The sequence below is a fragment of the Macaca fascicularis genome, chromosome 6, assembly GCF_037993035.2.
Source record: "Macaca fascicularis isolate 582-1 chromosome 6, T2T-MFA8v1.1".
NCBI lineage: Eukaryota > Metazoa > Chordata > Mammalia > Primates > Cercopithecidae > Macaca > Macaca fascicularis.
Window position 1 is genome coordinate 179,888,011 of NC_088380.1, and position 24,327 is coordinate 179,912,337.

The following is a 24,327-nucleotide window of genomic DNA, read 5'->3' on the forward strand; positions in this document are numbered from 1 at the left end:
TTGTAAGATTTAGGAGGAAATAGCTGTTTTTGCTTTCACTTTGTCCTCTAATTCTCTTCAGTCTGTTCTATGCTGTCAGGTCTCCAGTCTCTTTTCTCTGTAGCTCTCTGTACCTCTGACTTTGGTTGATTTGTCTTTTCCCGTAGTGTTTCATTTTTCTTTTAGTCCCACCTTTTCTAATGTGTTGGTACTAAGGTACCTTTCGTTCTGACTCTATTTGTCTCTTGCCTTTATTTCACCTCCCACCCTCCCTCCCTCTCTCTCTTTATTCCCTTTGGGTTATATTTCTTTTCTCTTCTTTCTTTCTTTCCTCCTTCCTTCCTTCCTTCCTTTCCTTCTTTCTTCTTTTTTTTTTTTTTTAAAGACAGGATCGTGCAGTGGCATAGTCATGGCTCACTGCACCCTTGACCTTGGGTTCAAGTGATCCTCCCACCTCAGCCTTAGGAGTAGCTGAGACTATACATGTGTGCCACCATGCCCAGCTAATTTTTTTTGTAGAGACAGGGTCTCCCCACATTGCCCAGGCTGGTCTTAAACTCCAGGGCTCAAGCCATCCCTTGGCCTCCCAAAATGTGCGCTGACAGGTGTGAGCAACCGCACCTGACCCCTTTGGGTTTCTCTTTGCTCCTACCTTTACGTTTTATTTGCTTTATTTTTTATTTTTTTGAGGTGGGGTTTTGCTGTGTTGCCCAAGCTGGCCTGAAACTCCTGGTGTCAAACAATCACATCTCAGCCTCCTGAGTAGCTCAGGCTGCAGGTGTGTGCCACCTCTCATTATGTTTTATTTAAAAGCAAAGCAAAATAAATTCTTCCACACTATCTGCTTATTTTGCATGTAAATAGCATATAAATTGACTCCCTCTTGGGAAATCTTGTAACATCAACTCCTTTTGATACCTGTCCAAGGACTTAATTATCCATTTTTATGAATTTCTTTTTATGAAACATTTTCGCTTGTATTCAAAGATGCTACTTTTTTTTTTTTTTTTTTTTTTTTGAGACAGAGTCTTGCTCTGTCGCCCAGGCTGGGGTGCAGTGGCCGGATCTCAGCTCACTGCAAGCTCCGCCTCCCGGGTTTAGACCATTCTCCTGCCTCAGCCTCCCGAGTAGCTGGGACTACAGGCGCCCGCCACCTCGCCCGGCTAGTTTTTTGTATTTTTTTAGTAGAGACGGGGTTTCACCGTGTTAGCCAGGATGGTCTCAATCTCCTGACCTCGTGATCCGCCCGTCTCGGCCTCCCAAAGTGCTGGGATTACAGGCTTGAGCCACCGCGCCCGGCCAAAGATGCTACTTCTTCAAAGGCCAGAGTGTAGAATGTGACTGCCCGTGTGCCCTGTTTTCTATTTCTTATGCACCTACAAATTGTTCTATAACAAAGTCCAATTCACCTTTTCCCTAAAGCGTTCCCAAACTTTCCCAGGTAGTAGTCTTCTCGGTAGTTTTCTATTATTTTCTAAACACCTCTTTTTAAAATTCAGCTTTATTGAGTTATAATTTATGTAAGAGAAAATTCAACCAATTTTGAGTTTTGACGAATACATGGTGTCATCTAACCACTGTTATATCTCCATCATTTTTATCACCATAGAAAGTTCCTCATGCCCCTTTCATTCAGTTCTCCTGCCCTCACCCTTGGCTCCAGTCACTGATTTGCTTTGTATCAGTATTGTTTTGTCTTCTCTGGAATTTCATATAAATCTTTTGGTATAATGTGTTGTCTTTTGAGTCTGACTTCTTTTAGTTAACAGTGATTTTGAGATATTCATATTGTGTTGTGTATTCGTTGAGTCTTTTTGTTTGTTTGTTTTCTTCTTTTTGAGACAGGGTCTCATTCTGTTGCCCAGGCTGAGTGCAGTGGCATGATAATGGCTCATTGTATTCTTGACCTCCTGGGCTAGAGTGATCCTCCAGCCTCATGAGTGTCTGGGACTACAGGTGTCATCATGATGCCCGACTAATTTTTGATTTTTTGTGGAGATGGGGTTTTGTCATGTTTCCCAGACTGGTCTGGAACTTTTGGTTGCAAGCAGTCCTCCTGCCTCAGCCTCCCAAAGTGCTGGGATTACAGGTGTGAGCAACCTTTCTTACCCTGAGCCACCGTGCTGGGCCTGAGCCTTTGTTATTGTATGGACATACCACAATTTATCTGTTTACCAGTTGATAGACATCTGCCTTGCTTCCAGATTTTAGGCTATTATAACTAAAATGGCTTTAAGTATTCATGTACAAGTCTTTTAGATACCTCTCTTTTAACATTAATTACATTTTATTTGGAAGTTGAGTTGCAGAGCTGTCAAGAGTGAACCCCCAGCGTTCACAAATAGGCATTTTGCTAGTTCTGTGGTTTTGAGCATCTTTCAGCTTAGATTTATCATCTGTAAAATGGGACAGGCTGGAGATCCAAGCAAGCTAAAGAGCACAGGCCAATTTAAGGAGATCTCTTTCTTTACTTCAAGTGATCATCTTTCTGGGAATATGTACCCAACGTCTAATTTTTCCCCCAAAAGAGTAGTATTTGAGATCAGACATCATATTTTATATGAAATTTCATGTGAAATTTAAATACTGGCAGTTACAATTTAAAAAACACTAATGCAACTGATTTGCAACTGAACACGACTTTGTGGGCATTGTTTTCTCGCTGCAGTCCAGTTTGAGACCTCAGCTGTAAATCTTCAGTTGATTTTGTCTTCTCTTTTAAAATGTGTATCCTCCCAATAGAGTGCACTTGTTAGGTCCTTTTTACCTTAGTTTTATAGCTCAGCATAATAACTTGCTGGTTGTCAAAATTCCCAAGTTAAAAACTAATGTGTTACTGTAAATTTTATTCTTTCCTCTGATTGGAAGGATATTAAGAATACTGAGTGCCGGGCGCGGTGGCTCAAGCCTGTAATCCCAGCACTTTGGGAGGCCGAGATGGGCGAATCACGAGGTCAGGAGATCGAGACCATCCTGGCTAACACATTGAAACCCCGTCTCTACTAAAAAAAATACAAAAAACTAGCCGGGTGACGTGGCGGGCGCCTGTAGTCCCAGCTACTCGGGAGGCTGAGGCAGGAGAATGGCGTGAACCTGGGAGGCGGAGCTTGCAGTGAGCTGAGATCCGGCCACTGCACTCCAGCCTGGGCGACAGAGCCAGACTCCGTCTCAAAAAAAAAAAAAAAAAAAAAAAGAATACTGAGTGCCTGATGGAGGAGTGGAACTAGGTTCTGATTATGTACTTCTCTAAGGGCTGCTGATTCTATTCAGTGCTATGTTTTCTCAGCAGTTGGAATAATCTGCCTCACTTGTTTGATTTATCTCAACACTTTTGAGACAAATATGGTATAGATTAAACTCTGCGTGTCTCTTTATTAGAAACTATGCAAGGTATTACAGATATACACATAAATTATATGTCACTCTATTTCCTCAATTGTCTAGAACCATTTAGTGAAGCCAGTATAATGAACTATGAAAAGGTAATAAATTATATGTATTTGTTTGAACAATAAAGAGCAATAATCTCTCTAAAGAGGCCTTTTCCTCTTTATCTGCCATTTCTTTATTGTGTATAGAGATGACTAGTTTGGAGCTTTATGAGTTACTTTGTAAGTTTAGAGATTCTTTTGCTGATTAAACCTGCATAATTGACATACACCCTCATAAGGCTGGGGGGTGTTAAGTATCCTGTGTTGCCTGAGTATTCCATATTCACCCTGGTTCTAGCTTGGTGGAATGTGGAATTTAGACAATTTAGGATTCTGAGAGGGCTGGGCACGGTGGCTCACACCTGTAATCCCAGCACTTTGGGAGGCCGGGGCAGGCAAATTGCCTGAGCTCAGGAGTTGGAGACCAGCCTGGGCAACATAGTGAAACTCCATCAGTACTAAAAAAAAGAAAAAAATTAGCTGGGTGTGGCAGCATGTATCTGTAGTCCCAGCTACTCGGGAGGCTGAGGCAGGAGAATTGCTTGAACCTGGGAGGCGGAGGTTGCACTGAGCTGAGATCGTGCCACTGCACTCCAGCCTGGGCGACAAAGGGAGACTCCATCTCAAAAAAAAAAAAAAAAAGGATTCTCAGTTAACTTTGGTTTTATACCTTAATAGCAACATCCCAGGAGTATCACATACCAAGGAATAGATCTGAGAATAAAAATAGCCACCATTTATTGAGTGTCTGTTTTGTGCTAGGGCTAGATACTTTATATGTTGTTTTATTGTTAATCACAGTATCCCCACAAAGTAAAGGGGAATTCTTGCATTTATACGTAAAGTAAGGGAGATGAGAGTCTGGAATGAAATTCTTTTTTTTTTTTTTTTTTTGAGACGGAGTCTCACTCTGTCACCCAGGCTGGAGTGCAGTGCCTTAATCTCCACCTCCCAGGTTCAAACAATTCCCCCATCTCAGCCTCCTGAATAGTTGGGATTACAAGTGTGCGCCACCACATCTGGCTAATTTTTGTATTGTTAGTAGAAATGGGGTTTCACCGTGTTGGCCAGGCTAGTCTCGAACTCCTGACCTCAGGTGATTCACCCACCTTGGCCTCCCAAAGTGCAGGGATTACAGGCGTGAGCCACCATGCCTGGCCATGAAATTCGAAATATTCATTCCCAATGCATAACCTTTTACCTAGAGTTTGTTCCTCATAAAGTAAGCTTTTTAGGAATGTTAGAGCCAAAGAGGTACCAAGCTTTTCTCAGTGTTAAAAGAGATAACTGCAAAACCATGTTCATATAACCTCTGTACTGGCTCTTACATAGTTTATGCTGGTAGTAAAACCTATTTCACAGTAGGAAGGAATTTGAAGAGAATTTGAAAATTATCTCTAGTATATTTCATGCTGCTTTTGAAACGGTGCCAAATCTGAGAAAAGAGGAAGGAAACAATTTTTTTTTTTTTTTTTGAGACAGAATCTATCCTGTAGTCTAGGCTGGAATGCAGTGGCGTGATCTCGTCTTACTGTAACCTGCGCCTCCTGAGTTCAAGTGATTTTCATACCTCAGCCTCCTGAGCAGCTGGGACTACAGGTGTGCGCCACCACGCCTAGCTAATTTTTCTTTTCAGTAGAGACAGGGTTTCGCCATGTTGGCCAGCCTGGTCTTGAACTCCTGACCTCAAGTGGTCTGTCTGCCTTGGCCTCCCAAAGTGCTGGGATTATAGGCAGTGAGCCACCATGCCTTGCCCCTACAATGAATTTTGAAGAAGAGCTCAAATCCTTGCTAACAACAGCATCAAAGTTGTTAGAGTGTGTGAAGAATGTCTGGTGTCACTGGAATCCTGCTGTGTGCTCCAGTGTATTCTCGCTTGCATCACTGCCTGTTTTTATGCTGCTGCCATTAATTGTACTATTCTCTTTTTAACATTTTGTAGATTTCTGCAGAACAGCTTGAAAAACGAAGTGATTCTTTTTTTTTTTTTTTCTTTTTTTTTTGGAAACAGTCTCACTTTGTCGCCCAGGCTGGAGTACAGTGGCGTGATCTTGGTTCACTGCAAGCTCCGCCTCCCAGGTTCACGTCATTCTCCTGCCTCAGCCTCCCAAGTAGCTGGGACTACAGGCGCCTGCCACCACGCCCGGCTAATTTTTTGTATTTTTAGTAGAGATGAGGTTTCGCCGTGTTAGCCATGATGGTCTCGATCTCCTGACCTCGTGATCTGCCCGCCTAGGCCTCCCAAAGTTCTGGGATTACAGGTGTGAGCCACCGCGCCTGGCCACAAAGTGATTCTTTAAAACTTAAATATTTAATATCCTGCATAAAATATTTTGTTTTAATATGGTGAGTTTATCTTCCTGCTGTGTAGTTTAAAACATTAAAATACAATAATGACGAGGGAGAGAACAGCGTAACATGTATCAGTCCAGTGCCTGAATTCAGTTGATTTAAATTAAATTTAATTCTACTTCTTCCTCTATCCTCTTTTCCCTAGACAATAATTCTATCAGGTCTTTAAAATGGACTAAAATTTAAATATCACTCTTCTTGGAAATTAAAAAAAATTCAGTAGTACAATTTTTCATATTTTTACTATATGATATTACAGTGGTTCAAGACTCAATTTAACAAACTAAGATCTCTGGAGCACATAAAAGATGCTCAATAAATATATATTGAATGACTGACTTTTTTGTAATGTCCTCATTGTGAAGAGCACCGCACTTTTGACTCCTTATCCAGAAGGACATGTGGTCTTAGGGGATTTCCCATTCATTTTCAGCCAACTCTTGTGTGGATGACTGCTTGGTAAGGCATTGCTTTTGGCACTGTAGTGAAATAGATGTGAGATGTGATGGTCATTCTCAGAGATGTCACAATCTGGTAGTGGAAGCAAGGGAATAGGAGAGAAGAGGAAAAATATGAGCTAAGGTATGAAGGTCAGAGTCTCACTACTGGAAATTTTTAGTGGAGTGAAGTAGGATTGTAACTGTCTTGAGGATTAGGGGAAATGGTAAAATCAATCTAATATTAGACTTTAAAGAAGAGTAGTGGAAGACAGGGTTGGAAAGATAGTGTCATTGTGTATGTGTGTGTGTGTGTATATATATGTATATGTATATATATGTGTGGGTGTATATATATATATTTTTTTGAGATGGAGTTTCGCTCTTGTTGCCCAGGCCGGAGTGCAGTGGCACGATCTCACATCACTGCAACCTCTGCCTCCCGAGTTCAAACGATTCTCCTGCCTCAGCCTTCTGAGTAGCTGGGATTACAGGCATGCACCACCATGCCCAGCGAATTTTTTTTTTTTTTTTTAGTAGAGACAGGGTTTCATCATGTTGGCCAGGCTGGTCTCAAACTCCTGACCTCAGGTGATCCACCCACCTCAGCCTCCCAAAGTGCAGGGATTACAGTGTTAGCCACCGTGCCCGGCCTTGTTTTTGTTTTTTTTAAGAGACTAGGTCTTGCTATATGGCCCAGCGGGGCTCAAGTGATCCTCCTGCCTTAGCCTCCCAAAGTGCTGGGATTATAGGTGTGAACCACTTGTGTCTGGCCTAAGGTCTGAGTAGTTTGGACATTATCCAAGAAATGTATGGGAGTTGCTGATGACTTTGGAGCACAATGTTAATATGACGTGTGGTAGGTTAGAAAGAATAATTTTATCTTATACTAATAATTATTTTAGGCTAAGCGTGGTGGGTCATGCCTGTAATTCCAGCACTTTGGGAGGCCAAGGCAGGTGATTGCTTGAGCCCAGGAGTTCGAGACCAGCCTGGGCAACATGGTGAAACCCTCTCTACAAAAAAATGCAATAATTACCCAGGCGTGGTGGCATGTGCCTATATTCCCAGCTACTCAGGAGGCAGAAGTGGGAGGGCTGCTTGAGCCTGAAAGGTGGAAGTTGCAGTGAGCTGAGATCACGCCACATCACTCCAGTGTAGGTGACAGAGCAAGACCCTGTCTCAAAAACTTATTTTAATAATTTTCATTAATTTTTAATAATTATTTAAAAATAATTTTTCTTTTTTTTTTTTTTTTGTAAGAGACAGAGTCTTACACTGTTGCTGGGGCTGAAGTGCAGTGGCACAATCATAGCTCACTACAGTCTTGAACTCCTGAGCTCAAGCCGTCCTCCTGCCTCAGCTGAGTAGCTGGGACTATAAGCATGTGCCACCATGCCTGGCTAATTGTTTTATCTATTTTTTTTTTTTTAAAGATGGAGTCTCACTCTGTCGCCCAGCTCAGGTCGTAGTGCAGTGGCGCAATCTGGGCTCACTGCAAGCTCCGCCTACCGAGTTCACACCATTCTCCCACCTCAGCCTCCCAAGTAGCTGGGACTACAGGCACCCGCCACCATGCCCAGCTAATTTTGTTTTTGTATTTTTAGTAGAGACGAGGTTTCACCGTCTTAGCCTGGATGGTCTCGAACTCCTGACCTCGTAATCCGCCTTTCTCGGCCTCCCAAAGTGCTGGGGTGACAGGCGTGAGCCACAGCACCCGGGAGGCTTGTTGCCCAGACTGGAGTGCAGTGGCGCAATCGCAGCTCACTGCAAGCTCCGCCTCCCAGGTTCACGCCATTCTCCTGCCTCAGCCTCCGTAGTAGCTGGGACTACAGGTGCCTGCCACCATACCCGGCTAATTTTTTGTATTTTTAGTAGCGACAAGGTTTCACCATGTTAGCCAGGATGGTCTCCATCTCCTGACCTCATGATCTGCCCACCTCGGCCTCCCAAAGTGCTGGGATTACAGGCGTGAGTCACTGCGCCCGGCTGCCTGGCTAATTTTTACGTTTTTTTTTTTTTTTCCTGTAGAGACAGGGTCTCACGATGTTTCCAAGACCGGTCTCGAACTACTGGCCTCAATTAATCCTCCTGCCTTGGCTTCCCAAAGTGCTAGGATTATTGGCATGAGAATAATTTTAAAATGGGGCATAAGAACTCGAGAGGAAGAGGAGGATAGAGACAGGAAGACTGTAGGGCAAATACTAGAATGGTAAATATAAGATGATGAGGGCCAAGTAAGGGTTGAAAAAGAGGGAAGGGCACAGTCAAATAGATGCATTTGTGTGCAGTACAAGGTAAGTGATCTGTATATCTTTGTTAAAAAGAATTGGTATGATTTAACAAAGCGAGTAGGGGAGAAGAAGTTAAAGAATGAAGGCTGAAATCAGCCGTCTATCCCTGAATGTCAGAGAGTGATAGTATTATTGACAGAATAGGAATGTTTGGATGGGGAGATGGCATATTGTATCTGAGGTATTGGAATATGAACATGGAGATATCCACATCTCAGATGATAGAGCTCATGCATACACATGTTTAGGTTCAAAATGTAGATTTGGGAGTTCTTTAGAAATGATCTTTGAGGCCCTAAGAGTAGAGATAGTCTTGTGACGATGGGTTTGCTTGGAGGCATCCATTTACTGAATGACCTTGGACAAACCTCTTATCCTTGCTGTACTTTTAATTTATTAATGTAAAAGGGTTGGACAGGGACTGGGGGATAGTGGTTATCCTGATACCAAGACTATATTAACTAGATGTTTTATCAAAATACTGGTTCTTGTTACTTCACCAAGTTGTTTTATCAAATGACAGGGTGTAGAAATGTACTTTAATCTGTAAACAGCTACATAGATACAAACTGTGAATATTTTGTCCCCAGTGGTAATCAGAGTTGGCTGGGATTAGAAATGCATCCTCTGGTTCTGTCTAAAATTGGTCCATGCTCTTATTCTTGTGCTCTGAACAACTTAATTGACAGACATCAAGGCTGCAGAAAACCTCCAATACCTTGCAATTGATAGTTTTCAGAAAAAAAAAGCAGTCCTTCCCATTCAACTCAGATTAATCTAGACACTTGCTTTAATAGTCTTCTTTTTAGGGCCGGGCGCTGGGTGGCTCACGCCTGTAATCCCAGCACTTTGGGAGGCCGAGGCGGGCAGATCATGAGGTCAGGAGATTGAGACCATCCTGGCTCATATGGTGAAACCCTGTCTCTACTAAAGATACAAAAAATTAGGTGGGCGTGGTGGCGGGTGCGTGTAGTCCCAGCTACTCAGGAGGCTGAGGCAGGAGAATCGCTTGAACCCAGGAGGCGGAGGTTGCAGTGAGCCGAGATTACGCCACTGCACTCCAGCCTGGTGACAGAGCGAGACTCCGTCTAAATAAATAAATAAATAATAGTTTTCTTTTTGGCAGGGCGTGGTGGCTCATGCCTGCAATCCCATCCCTTTGGGAGTCTGAGGTGGGTAGATCACCTGAGATCAGGAGTTCGAGACCAATGTGACCAACATGGTGAAAAACTATCTCTACTAAAAATACAAAATTAGCTGGGTTTTGTGGTGCATGCTGTGTAAAAGTAGCTATGGTAAAAGTAGCTGTGGTAAAAGTAGCTGCGTAAAAGTAGCTGTGGTAATCCCAGCTACTTTGGAGGCTGAGACAGGAGAATGGCTTCAACTCTGGAGGTGGAGGTTGCAGTGAGCAGAGATCACACCATTGCACTCCAGCCTAGGCAAGAAGAGCGAAACTCTGTTTAAAAAAAAAAACAAAAACAAAACTTCTTCCTTATTGGTTCCCAAAGAGCTTTGACTAAGCTCCCATATGTTGCCCCTGTAACCCAAAGATTAAAGTTGGATGGAAGCCTTTGGAAAGGAATTGAACAAAATTGTAACTGAGAGTTCTGTCTTCCTCTAACATGGCATTCTAAGGAGAGAGATCGCTTTTGAGATTTAGTATATTCTGTTTGCTTTTTAAGATTTTCAGTAAAAGGTGGTTTTCGTTATTTTGTTTAATTACATTTTTCGTGGCAGACCTGATTCACCTCCCATATTTTATTTTATTTTTTAAATTTTTGTTCTTTATTTATTTTTTTATTTTCTGAGACAGAGTCTCACTCTGTCAGCCAGGCTGGAATGCAATGGCGTGATCTCAGCTCACTGCAGTCTCCACCTCTGGGGTTCAAGTGATTCTCCTGCCTCAGCTGCCCAAGTAGCTGGGATTACAAGTGCCCACCAACGCACCTGGCTAATTTTTGTATTTTTAGTAGAGAGGGGGTTTTGCCATGTTGGCCAGGCTGGTCTCGAACTCCTGACCTCACGTGATCTGCCTGCCTTGTCCTCCCAAAGTGTTGGGATTACAGGCATGAGTGACCGTGCCTGGCTACCTCCCATATTTTAAAAACTCTTGAGTGTGAGGATAAAAGACTATTGCATTGATCAGGTATACAGAGTGTGCAAGGTGGTATGGCAAAAGGATCGCAAATTCTTACAAGGTCATTATAAGTACTGCTTTGGCTAGGAAGATGATCTTTTTTCACCTAATCTGAGGGAAAAGATACACCTTCTTCCTCCTTACTTTCCTCTTTTCCCATTGTCCTTCCTTAAAGACTAGCAGCAGCAGAATTTGGAAAATAAATAATGGGCATGTTTTACTAATAATTGTGACGTAAACTATAATAATGTATTTTGAATTTTACTTGCCTATTTCTAAATTTTGGAGTCTAGAGAACTGCTCTCAAAGGGTAAAATATTGTGATTCACCTGTAGTTTTGGTTACAGGATTCATATTACATAATAAAGGGAGAACCTGAGCCCCACCTTTCCCCCAGTATATTCCTTGCATAGGCAACCTCTGCTGCTTAAATGTTTTGGAGACTTTGGGATATCTGATTTCAACTGTACCATGAAACAGGTAGTGGCTTGACTTAGTAAGCATCTGAAGGACTGTTTTGTTCTACTCTTGCAGAGTAGGGTAGTTTTCAAAAGGAAAGGAAAGGAATTGTTGAGCGGGACCTATGAAGTATAACAGGATGGATAGAATATAAGGCAGATGGGTCCTAGTTTGCTAAAGAGCTTGGGTAGTCTGATAAGTTGTCTTTCTTGCCAAACAAGGGAGTCACGTGGGGTATACACATTGTATAACCTTTTCAATCACCAAGGTTGCCTGTTCTTCCTGCCTCCCTGTTTCCTTGCCTCCTTGCCTCCCTTCTTCACTTCCCTTCCTTCCCCACCTCCCTGTCCATACCCCTCCCTTCCCCTGCCTCTCTTCCTTTCCCTTTCTTTCTTTCTTTCCTGCCCTCCTGCCTACTTCCCTATGTCCTTTCCTTTACCTCCTGTCTTAGTCTGTTTTCTGTTGCTATAACCACAGATTAGATAATGGATAATTTTAAAGAAAAGAGATTTATCGCTGGGCATGGTGGCTTATGCTTCAAATCCCAGCATTTTGGAAGGCTGAGGCAGAAGGATCGCTTGAGCCCACGAGTTTGAAACCAATATGGGCAACATAATAAGACCCCATCTCTACAAAAAAGAAAAAAAAGTAATTAAGTAAAAAGTAAAAGAAAAGAGATTTATTTGGCTCATGATTCTGAAGACTGCAAAGTCCAAGAACATGACACTGGCATCTGTTCAGGGTCATCCCATAGTAAAAGGCGAGAGGGTGAGAGCACATGAGACAGAGGAAGTTGATCTGAATTCATTTTTTTCTATCAAGAACCCACTCCTGTGTCCAGTGATAATGTCATTGATACCTACCTCTTAAAGGGTCAACATTTCAGTACTGGTAGGATGGCAATTAAATTTCAAACATGGCCGGGCGCGGCGGCTCAAACCTGTAATCCCAGCACTTTGGGAGGCCGAGACGGGTGGATCAAAAAGTCAGGAGATTGAGACCATCCTGGCTAACAAGGTGAAACCCTGTCTCTACTAAAAAAATACAAAAAACTAGCCGGGCGTGGTGGTGGGTGCCTGTAGTCCCAGCTACTCGGGAGGCTGAGGCAGGAGAATGGCGTAAACCCGGGAGGCGGAGCTTGCAGTGAGCTGAGATCCGGCCACTGCACTCCAGCCTGGGCGACAGAGCGAGACTCCGTCTCAAAAAAAAAAAAATTTCAAACATGTTTTGGAGGGGACATTCAAACCATAGCATCTTCCTTGCCTGTCTTTTCTTTCCTTTCTTCCTCTTTCAACTTTAATGAGGATTAAGCCTTAGGAGAAATGATTTATTTAAATTAGGGGTTATGGCCAGGCACAGTGAAGTTGAGGTGTGGTGGAGGTTGCAGTGAGCTGAGGTGGAGGTTGCAGTGAGCTGAGATCGCACCACTGCACTCCAGCCTGGGGGACAGAATGAGACTCTGTCTCAAAAAAAAAAAAAAAAAAAATTAGTGTTTAGAACAGTTTCTGCCTCTTAGAATTGTGGATCTGGAACAGTTTAAAGACAACAGAGAGAGGAACAAGACCCCTGGTCACATGAAAGAAATGAACATGAACCAGCAAAGATTAGGAAAGATCAAAGTAGACCATAGTACATTAACTACATAGCAGTATAAATTTATTGGCATTCCTTTTTTGTTTTTCTTTTTTGAGACAGTGTCTCACTCTGTAACCCAGGCTGGAGTGCAGTGGTGTGATCTCAGCTCACTGCAACCTCTGCCTCTCAGGTTCAAGCTATTCTCCTGCCTCAGCTTCCTAAGTAGCTGGGATTACAGGCACCCGCCACCATGTCCAGCTGATTTTTTGTGTTTTTAGTACAAACGGGGTTTCACCATATTGGCCAGGCTAGTCTCGAACTCCTGAACTCAACTAAGCCTCCTGCCTTGGCCTCCCACAGTGCTAGAATTAAAGGATGAGCCACTGCGCCCGGCCTGTATTCAGGCACTTCTTATCTAAAAAACTTAAAAAAAAAATTGTTTTGGTAAAATATATAAAAATTTACTATTTTAACCATCTTTAGCTGTACAATTTTATGGCATTACGTACATTAACAGCATTGTGTAACCATCACCACTGTCTATTCCAGAACACTTTTTTTTGAGACCAAGTCTCACTCTGTTGCCCAGGCTGGAGTGCAGTGGCACGATCTGGGCTTACTGCAACCTCTGCCTTCCCGGTTCAAGCGATTCTCCTGCCTCAGTCTCCCAAGTATCTGGGACTACAGGCGTAAGCCACCACGCCTGGCTAATTTTTGTATTTTTTGTAGAGACAGGGTTTCATCATGTTTTGGACAGGCTGGTCTCAAATTCCTGACCTCAAGTGACCCACCCGCCTCAGCCTCCCAAAGTGCTGGGATTACAGGCATGAGCCACCACCCCTAGCCCCCAGAACACTTTTATCTTCCCAAACAGAAACTGTGTACACTTATTAAATAATAACTGTTGCAGCCCTTAGTAACCGCTGTTCTACTCTCTTTCTCTATTCTAAGCACCTCATATAAGCCTAATCATACAATATTTGTCCTTTTGTGTCTAGTTTATTTTACTTACCATAATGTTTTTAAGGTTCATTCTTGTTGTAGTGTGTATCAGAATTTCATTCATTTTTATGGCTGAATAATATTGTTGTATTTGTCATATTTTGTTGATTCATTCATCTGTTTGTGGACACTTGAGTTGTGTTTACCTTTTGGCTTTTGTGCATAATGCTGCCATGAACATGGGTGTACACATATCTGTTTCAGGCTCTGCTTTTAACTCTTTTAGGTATATACCTAGGAGTGGAATTGCTAGATTATATGGTAATTGGATTTTGCTTTTTGAAGAAATACCAAACCGTTTCCCACACCAGCTGCAGTCCTACCAGCAAATGCACGAGGGCTCTGATTTCTCTATATCCTTGCCAATATTTGTTATTTTCCACTTTTTGGATAATACTCATCCTAAATGGTGTGTCAAAAATGTTTTAGCATTTACTCTGATGAATGTTAGATGACTCAGAAGAGCTACTTACTGTTGTGAGGAACCAGTTTCCTTAAGTTACTAAAAGGGGGCAATGGCCTAAGTCAGTTCCATATAAAAGGGAAGCTGCAGGGATTCTGGCCATCATATGCAGCATCTCCTTATTCATAAAATACTCTCATTTACAAAAAGGCATGTTTATTTACAAAAAGGTATGTTTATTATTAATATATAATATATATTATTATCAATACATAATAAATATATGTTGTTTGTAAAATACTCTCATTTACAATGAGGTTTATATATTTCTTGATGTGAACTTTTTCTTTATATGTGGACTCAAGGATTAGCTGAAACTCTCAGATTCAGAAAGAACACAATTGAGGAGCTCTTGAAAATATGTAAGCTGCCAGGACACACCAGTCAAGTCTTGGGCTTGGCTTTTAAAGTTACGATTACTTATTTCGGCAGTTCTAGGGATGAGCTTTTTGTAAGAAGATTATACCTATTACTTTACCTTTTGTCTTGCCTATCATACATAGTAAGCCTCAATACATGTTCAGAGAAACAAAAACAAAAACAAAAGAAGCCCAGGATAAGACGTAGCAGAAAGGGGCTGTGTAAGAATTTGAAGCTGTGGCTATTTTCAAGTGATACCATTGAACCTAAAAAAATCATGTGTTCCTCCTCATGCTTCAGCCATCTAGGATCTAGTTCTCTGTTACAGGAATATCTTTGTCTGCCTAACAGCTTTTGTTATTTTTAAATGAGCCTCAGGTACAGGAAATCTGTTGATAAATAATATTTCTAATGTACTACAATCCTCTCTTGAAAAATCCATAAAACTGTATTGGGGGCCGGGCGTGGTGGCTAACGCCTGTAATTCCAACACTTCGGGAGGCTGAGGTGGGTGGATATCCTAAGGTCAGCAGTTGGAGACCAGCCTGGCCAACATGGTGAAACCCCGTCTCTACTAAAAATACAAAAATTAGTGTGGTGGTACTTGCCTGTAGTCCCAGTTACTCGGGAGGCTGAGGCAGAAGAATCACTTGAACCCAGGAGGCAGAGGTTGCAGTGAGCTGAGACTGCGCCATTGCCATTCCAGCCTGGGCGATGAGTAAAACTCCATCTCAAAAGAGAAAACAAAAACTGTATTGGGAACTGGTGGAACAGTGCTATGAATAAAAGAAAATAACGACTAGAGGAATTTGGCCTTTCCCTTTTTCCCCCAACTTCCCTGGAAGAAATACAAATCTTGAGGTAGGCATGAGGGCAGGATGGAAGATTTGATGATCAAATACATTTAGGAAATGGTACCTGGGTATACTCACCTTTTGGTGATTTATAAAACACATTAACACAAAGTTTCCATGAAGTCCTATATCAAAGGCAGTATACAACTTCATTTAATGTGTTTTTCAAACCTCACAACCCTTTTGTTGAGTAACCATTGAACATTCTTTGTAACAAATATTCCTTGGTTCACACTTTGGGAAATTGACAACTGCTTTGTAAATTGAATTTTGTGTTTATTTTTATTTTTAAAAATACAGACAAGGTCTTGCTGTTTGGCCCAGGCTCGACCCGAACTCCTGGGCTCATGCAGTTCTCCTGCCTCAGCCTCCTAAGTAGCTGGGCCTGCAGGCATACACACCATGGTGCCGGGCTACTAGACCGTTGCTTTTGATGTATTTTAATATCAAAGCTTCAAGTAAGATACGGATATTCTTGAGTCCAAAGACGTGTAAAGCCATCCTGAAAAGCAAGTTGTTACACCTTCCTTCTCACTGTTGTTATTCTTGCCTTTTTTTTTTTGAGACGGAGTCTCCAGGCTCCAGGCTGTCACCAGGCTGGAGTGCAGTGGCACAGTCCCAGTTCACTGCAACCGCTGCCTCCTGGGTTTAAGCGATTCTCCTGCCTCAGCCTCCTGAGTAGCTGGGACTACAGGTGTGTGCCACCATGCCCAGCCAATTTTTGTATTTTTAGTAGAGACGGGGTTTCACCATGTTAGCCAAGATGGTCTTGATCTCTTGACCTTGTGATCCACCTGCCTCGGCCTCCCAAAGTGCTGGGATTACAGGTGTGAGCCACTGTACCCGGCCTTATTATTCTGCTTTGTAAATATTAATGTACCCGTTGTATATGGTTTGCTGGTACAGGATACAGTTTTTGAGTAGTGTATCATTATGGAAAATGCTATGTAATGGTAAATTCTGTAGAAAACTTTTTTCTTCCTTCACTTTTGGGTGGGCACTTTCATTCTTTGTGGTTGTGTTGTGATAAATGTTTTGGAAGAGTACTAAGCATTTCTGGAAAATGGGTATGAAATGTTGGGGATGAAGATAGTTTGTTGTGAAGTTGTATCATTAGTTTTAGAGACTGGGAGCCGTTTATCACTGAAAAGGAGTTCCACAGCATAGAGTAGAATTGGTCCTTTCCCTGTCCTATTTGCTGCCACTTGTGAGACTAGGAGAAACAACTAGGTGAACGAACTCAACCCATTACTTGGTAGAGACCCTCTCTGGGAATCAGTGCCTTGAAAACATTTAGCCGTGCTGCTAAGTTATCACAGGTATTGAGCTTTTGAGCTAGACTCGCTGTAGGACAAATAATGAAAAACTAAAAAACAAAAACGAACAACAGGCCGGACGCGGTGGCTCAAGCCTGTAATCCCAGCACTTTGGGAGGCCGAGACAGGCGGATCACGAGGTCAGAAGATCGAGACTATCCTGGCTAACACGGTGATACCCCGTCTCTACTAAAAATACAAAAAACTAGCCGTGTGAGGTGGCGGGTGCCTGTAGTCCCAGCTACTCAGGAGGCTGAGGCAGGAGAATGGCATAAACCCGGGAGGCAGAGCTTGCAGTGAGCTGAGATCTGGTCACTGCACTCCAGTCTGGGCGACAGAGCGAGACTCCGTCTCAAAAAAAACGAACAACAACAACAAAAAAACAAAACCAGAAAGCATTGGCACAATATACCTATTGATGATAATCACCTTTCCAAATTAATTTTATTACTACATCATAGTGTAATATGTCATTCATTCCCATAACATTTCTATTACATGATTAAGAGAGAGTAAGTGTTATTTCTCTGATCTAGGAGCTAAGGCATAAACTTAACAAATTTACTCCAGTTTGTATGGCTGTTTCAATTACGGGATCAAACTTGGAATCCAGATCTCCTAAACAATTGCCCTTTTTGCTAACTGCATTTACTCAAGTTTGTTTTGATGTGTTTAAATACATTTTTAAATAAATACATGTATTTGTATTGAAGTTTTATGGCTTAGACAGTTAAATAACCAGGAAAGAGTATTGTTTTTTTCCCTTAAAGATCAGAAAAGTGAGGCTTAGAAAGATGGCCTTACCTAGGGTTGTATAGTTTGGAGGTGAGAGCTGTGACTAGAATTTAGCCCTTTTTTTGTCCACTGTTGATAAACCAAGATGTCGGTAGATAGTGTCTTTACTGGATGCCAATAAGTGTGTATTGAATAGAACTCAATCTCTTCCTTTTTTTTTTTTAAATTTTTAACAATTTTTAAATTTTTTTGAGACAGAGTCTCACTCTGTCACACAGGCTGGAGTGCAGTGGCACTATCTCAGCTTACTGCAACCTGTGCCTCCCGGGTTCAAGCGATTCTTGTGCCTCAACCTCCCAGATAGCTGGGATTACAGGCGCATGCCACCACACCTGGCTAATTATTGTATTTTTAGTAGAGATGGAGTTTTGCCATGTTGGCCAGGCTGGTCTTGAACTCCTGACCTCAAGTGATCTACCTGCCTCAGCCTCCCAAAGTGCTGGGGTTACAGGCATGAGCCACTGCGCCCAGCTGACCCTATTGCTAGTAAGGTCAATTTTTCAGATTTTAAAGGATATCAAACTTTTCTCCCAGATCCAGGTTTTACACCAAGATTATACTAGTCCACTTTATTGAACACATGACTTGAATTAGATGCCTTTTGGGAGGCCTAAATCATAGGTCTAGAAAAAGTGACTGACCTTCTTATAGGAGTCAGGAGAGAGAATTAGGGCAATGACTATGACTACATACTAGTTGTAGGACAACGGCATGAGGTCACATAAGGAGAAACTGTGCAAGAACAGGCCTTTGGCAGGAACAGGGAGCAATCTAGTTATACTGTAGCACTGAATTGAAAAGCACAGTTAACTCTGTTTCTAGGTGGGCACTTGACATTGTTTCCTAGGTTAGACCAGTGAGTTGGGAATGACAGCCCACTGGAGGGGAGAGTGCAGCAAAGATGCAGGAAACACAAATTGTAGTCAGTTTATTAATCTAATTAAGTAGAACAATGATTGAGTCCCTGGGCATGGTGTTGTGTGCCTGTAATCTCAGCTACTTGGAAGGCTGAGGCAGGAGAATCACTTGAACCCAGGAGGTTGAGGTTGCAGTGAGCCAAGATTGGGCCACTGCATTCCAGCCTGGGTGACAGAGTGAGACTCTTGTCCAAAAAAAAAAAAGGAAATTAATATAATGTATTACTCTAACCCTGTAGCCCCAGACAATGTGCTGATTTCAGAAGGCAAATTCGTTGTAAATTGATTGTTTACCAATATAAGAAGTGACACTACATCTAGACCAAATTAGATCAAGGATAGGGCAGTGTTTCTCAAACTTTAGAGAGGACCACAGTCACCTGGAGGGTGTATTAAAAAACATTGCTGGCACCCACTCCTAGAGGTTCTGTTTTGATTTTGCATTTTAAACAAATTTTTAGGTTGATGCTGATGTTAGTACTGCTGATCTTTGGATCACACTTTGAGACCCACTGATCTTGGACAGGAAAATGAAGCGAGTATAACTGTTCAGTTCCTCCTGATTAAGGTCTTCACGGAGAAGGGAAAAAACACTAACATTTAAGTCTGTACCCTGTCAAAATCCTGTGCCACGTGATTTGTAGTCATTGTTTAACTTAACCCTTGAAACCACTCTGCAAAGCAGTCCCCAGGCCCATTTTCCCTCAAACATACACCTGTTAAAAACTTGCTGGAGTAATTCTTTCTTCACTGGCAGCTTATACCTTATAACTGAAAGAATAATATTGACATATACCCGTACAAATGGGATTTTATTTAATGTAGAGGATATGTTAAGTTCCATTGCTGACTATTATGTATTCATTACTCTTCTTGTTGACTTACGAGAGAGATAAAATGTAGATTAATTTAGCAGTAATGATTATACAATAAATGGAATTAAATTTTGAGATATAGTTTCTCATAAAGAACATAAAGTGAATGAGAGCTTGACTTTAAAAATCAATATATTACATCTTTCAGATCACAGAAAAAATGAGCCTATGTTAATTTTGTGTGTGTTTTTTTTTAATGTTGCCAATTGGTTATTGACCAGCTGTACTTTAGAAAAATACAGGAGGAGGAATGGTAAATTTCAGAATAGTAAGTATTAAGGTATGACCAAATCCTTGATAACTCAACCATAAGACTTATTTAAAGCACAGTATTTTCTGCTAATATTGTTTTTGAAAAGTCAACTTTTTTTTGAAACGTCAACTTGTTTTTCCTGGAACTCAGTGAAGTTACTTTGTGTTGTTTGACAGACAGCATCATACAGAATTATTAAAAAAAAAAAAAAAAAAAAAAAAGCAGTGATCCAAGCAGTTGAATTGGAAGCACTCTGGGGAAACCTGCTGTTTATTGTGAAAATCATCTTCGATCTCGGAATTAAAAGTAAAGCTGGAAAGGAATTTACAAACGAGAAAAAAAAGAAGTTTGGAATCGGATTCACAGGATCTGGGCTTGGAAATGCCTCAGGTAAATCATACAGAGTAGGTGCAAAGTTTTATATTTTCCCACTACAGAAAGTCAATACCATTGACTCTTAAATGAATCTTAACACAACTTTGCATACTACCTTTTTATGGTATCTTATTTCTGATCTCAGCTAGTTTTGAGTACATGTTCTTCCTTCCATTGGCTTCTATTTCTTTCTTTGCTATCACTTGAAGTTTAATGAGTTCTACATAGGTAGTATGGTGAATAGGTAGAAGGTAGACAGATCTTCTGGCTTTATGGGGCAAAACCAACTCCCCTGAAAATTAATCTGCCACAGCAATCCCATTTCTGTCTCCTCACTCTTCCTGTTTCCCAGTTCTTACCTTTCATTTATGCCAGCTGAATTTAGAAGTAATTAAGAGGAAATAGTGAGAGACTTCAGACTCCATCCCCCAACCCCTCTCATCTCTCTCTTTCTCATAGACACACACACACATACATATGTGTGCACATATAAATATCTCCTTACAAAACATATCTAAGAATGATTGTATCTGTTTATATTATGGCAGCGACTCTGAATTGATCGGTTTTGGTTTGAGGCAATCACTGAGACAATCAGTGAAGCCCTGTTAGTCCCTATTCTGCTTGTCTAAACTCCTCCTTTTCTTCTCCAGTGTTTAGCTCTTGCCCCTCCCCTGTTTGTTTCAGTGCTGGGGAGAAACCTAGAAGTAATGAGTGGGCAGGGACTCTTGGGTGACTTTTTGTGTCTGAGCTATCCTTTGAGCATAGGGAATCAACAATTTGCTGGGATTGTCTGGTGACTTGAGACAGGCAGAAGAGGCAAAGAAAGGGGACTTGGTTAATGGATATTGAAAAGACAGTGGCCGGCCAGGCCCAGTGGCTCACGCCTGTAATCCCAGCACTTTGGGAGGCCAAGACAGGCGGATCACAAGGTCAGGAGATCAAGACCAGTCTGGCCAACATCGTGAAACCCTCTTTACTAAAAATACAAAAATTAGCTGGGTGTGGTGGTGCGTGCCTGTAATCCCAGCCACTCGGAAGGCTGAGACAGAATTGCTTGAACCTGGGAGGCAGAGGTTGTAGTGAGCCAAGATCACGCCACTGGACTCTAGCCTGGGGAAAGAGGGAACTCCGTCTCAAAACAAGAAAAGAAAGGACCAGCGGCCTACTGCCACCCCAACCTCTGTGACAGATGGACTGCACATACCCTTTTAGAGTGGTTGCCCATTCGAGGTTTAGTTTTATATTTACTGAGTACTTGAATTTGGGGCTTAAATTTTAAACTTATTTTCTCAAGCTAACTTTTTCTAGGAAGAAAGGTTCTGCAGGCCTGGAAATGTTGGGGGAAGGTAAGAGAAAGAGAAAAAGAAAAACAATAAGATGGGATGTACCAATGAAGAAAAATACGATGAGAAGGTCTATGAAAAGTCCAGTTTGCAAAAGATAGAAAGTATATGAAAAGAATAAGCAAATAGATTAATACCATTTAAAAACATTTCTGCAGAAACTTGTAAAAAAAAAAAAAAAAAAAAACTAAGAGATTTTTGGCCTGGTGTCAGTGGTTCATGTCTGTAATCCCAGCACTTTGGGAGGCCAAGGTGGGCGGATCACTTGAGGTCAGGAGTTTGAAACCAACCTGGCCAACATGGTGAAACCCCATCTCTACTAAAAATACAAAAATTAGACCAGGTGTGGTGGTGCGCACCTGTAGTCCCAGCTACTCGGAAGACTGAGTCAGGAGAATTGTGTGAACCCGGGAGGTGGAGGTTGCAGTGAGCTGAGATCACGCCACTGCACTCCAGCCTGTGCGACAGAGCGAGACTCTGTCTCAAAAAAAAAAAAAAAAAAAAGCTGGGTGCGGTGGCTTGCACCTGTAATCCCAGCACTTTGGGAGGCCGAGGCAGACTGATCACTTGAGGTCAGGAGTTAGATCAGCCTGGCTAACATATAGTGAAACCCCCATCTCTACTAAAAGATATAAAAAGTAGCTGGACTTGGTGGCGTGTGCCTATAGTCCCAGCTGCTTGGGAAGCTGAGGCAGGAGAATCGCTTGAACACTGGAGGTGGAGGTTGCGGTGAGCTGAGATCTTGCCACTGCACTCCGCCTGGGTAACAGAGCAAGACTATGTCTCTCCAAAAAAAAGAAATTTTTTATTCTTTCTCATTCTCTTTCTTCAGCTCAGTTAGATTTTAAAGTGAAGCCTTTCTATTATTTGACCCACTTTAGAAGGGTGAGCCCAGACTTGACTCTGAGGGATTTGTATAGATGTTAAAATGTAAACAGAAGATAGAGAAAAAAACAAGAAGGAGAATTAATGCTGGGTCTCAAGTCTTTTTTTTTTCCCCTTTATTTATTATGGAATGGACTGTGCCCTTTTTGGGAATCAGGATTAAGGCTACAGCGTTCATGCCCAAGTTACTGGTCTTACCAAGGAGATCTTTGGGTATTCAGTTGATTCTGTTTCCGTTACCTTCCTGCAGCCATTGGTTATACTAGGTAGTGAATCCCAAACTGTCTTCCAGCTTGCTTTGGAAAATAAGACATGGGACTCACTTAGCAGCACAGAGTGAGAGTGATTTGCTGTATCTGCAGACCCCAGGAAAAGACAGGGAATCCTCTACTGATGATAGTTAAAATAGTGTTGTTAGACAAGGATGTGAAGAAATGTTATATAGCTAAGTGAAAGTACTTGATAGGTGCTGTATGGTGACTGGTGGCTAAATAAGCTTTAGTTTCTAGAAGATATTAATTGCTGCTGTATATTTTTTCAATTTTTTTTGACAGAGGAAACACTTCTTTAAATTACAAACTCAATTCATTTGGTGTATTTCTTTTTTTTTTTTTTTTTTTTTTTGAGACGGAGTCTCGCTCTGCCGCCCAGGCTGGAGTGCAGTGGCCGGATCTCAGCTCACTGCAAGCTCCACCTCCCGGGTTCACGCCATTCTCCTGCCTCAGCCTCCCGAGTAGTTGGGACTACAGGCGCCCGCCACCGCGCCCGGCTAGTTTTTTGTATTTTTTAGTAGAGACGGGGTTTCACCATGTTAGCCAGGATGGTCTCGATCTCCTGACCTCGTGATCCGCCCGTCTCGGCCTCCCAAAGTGCTGGGATTACAGGCTTGAGCCACCGCGCCCGGCCGGCCATTTGGTATATTTCAAAGGTGCAATACTTTTCTTCATGTATCAGTGAAAGAAGTTAGAAATTAACTCCCCCAAAAAATAAGCAAATGGCAAACCAATGTCCGTGAAAGTCACAGTCACATATAGTGTGGCCTAGAAAACAGAGGGACAAGACAGGCTCCAGCCACTTTCATGAGTTTCATCAAATACTGGATCTACTCAAGGGTGGAAAGAAAAGGCAACTTTCAAAAAGGAGTATGTTATTAAATGAGGCGTTTACTATACTCCTTCTTGAAAGCATCAGATGGGGAACATGTTTTCTAAACTAGATCTAGGAAGTGGATCCGTCCTCCTCCCCTTAAGGGCTATCCACTGGTTAATTAATAAAAAAAAAAAAAAGACTGAAAAATCGCACACACACTCCCCTCAAAAAAATAGGAGAAAAAAACCAACAACATACCAAGATGTCCCAGGTTACTCTCCAGAGTGGAACTGGGGAACAGCTTCAACAATTCCAATTAGTTTATTACAGAGTCATCCATAAGCATGCCTTGCTTTTAAACAAATAATAAGTTTTAAAACAACAAAACCTAGTACTAATCACTTTTCTGACAGTACACAATTACTCAAAATTAGCTAGTACTGGGAGGGGGAAAGGTGGACCCATACCTATGGGCCTTGTCCTACACAAGTGCATGTGGGTAGGTACACGGCATTTGTCATTATTGCAAAAACGAATTTACTTTTATTTTTATTTAGTTATTTATTTTTGAGACGGAGTCTCGCTCTGTCGCCCAGGCTGGAGTGCAGTGGCACGATCTCTGCTCACTGCAAGCTCTGCCTCCCGGGTTCACACAATTCTCTTGCCTCAGCCTCCACAGTAGCTGGGACTACAGATGCCTACCACCACACCTGACTAATTTTGTTTTTGTATTTTTAGTAGAGACGGGGTTTCACCGTGTTAGCCAGGATGGTCTCTATCTCCTGACCTCGTGATCCACCCGCCTTGGCCTCCCAAAGTGCTGGGATTACAGGCGTGAGCCATTGCGCCCGGCCTATTTTTTATTTTTTGAGATGGGAGTTTCGCTTTCGTTGTCCAGGCTGGAGTGCAATGGGACGATCTCGGCTCACTGCAACCTCCACCTCCTGGATTCAAGCGATTCTCCTGCCTCAGCCTCCTGAATAGCTGGGATTACAGGTACATACCACCACACCTGGCTAATTTTTGTATTTTCAGTAGAGACAGAGTTTTGCTACATTGGCCAGCCTGGTCTCGAACTCCTGACCTCAGATGATCCGCCTGCCTTGGCTTCCTAAAGTGCTGGATTACAGGCT

General features: G+C 42.1%; 1 protein-coding gene across 3 annotated transcripts in view; it reads left to right on the forward strand.

The window, feature by feature from the left end:
- CREBRF (CREB3 regulatory factor) overlaps positions 1-24,327 on the forward strand; it is an 85,825-nt gene that overhangs the window by 10,648 nt on the left and 50,850 nt on the right. For 2 of the 3 annotated variants that reach the window (XM_045394514.2, XM_065547051.1), the window contains exon 2: positions 19,676-19,889. In XM_045394514.2, coding sequence (XP_045250449.2) covers positions 19,881-19,889 — 9 coding nt within the window. In that variant the 5' untranslated portion in view covers positions 19,676-19,880. Of the gene's footprint in view, positions 1-19,675; positions 19,904-24,327 lie in introns of all 3 variants that reach the window. The other variant, XM_015451392.3, reaches the window with a different exon arrangement.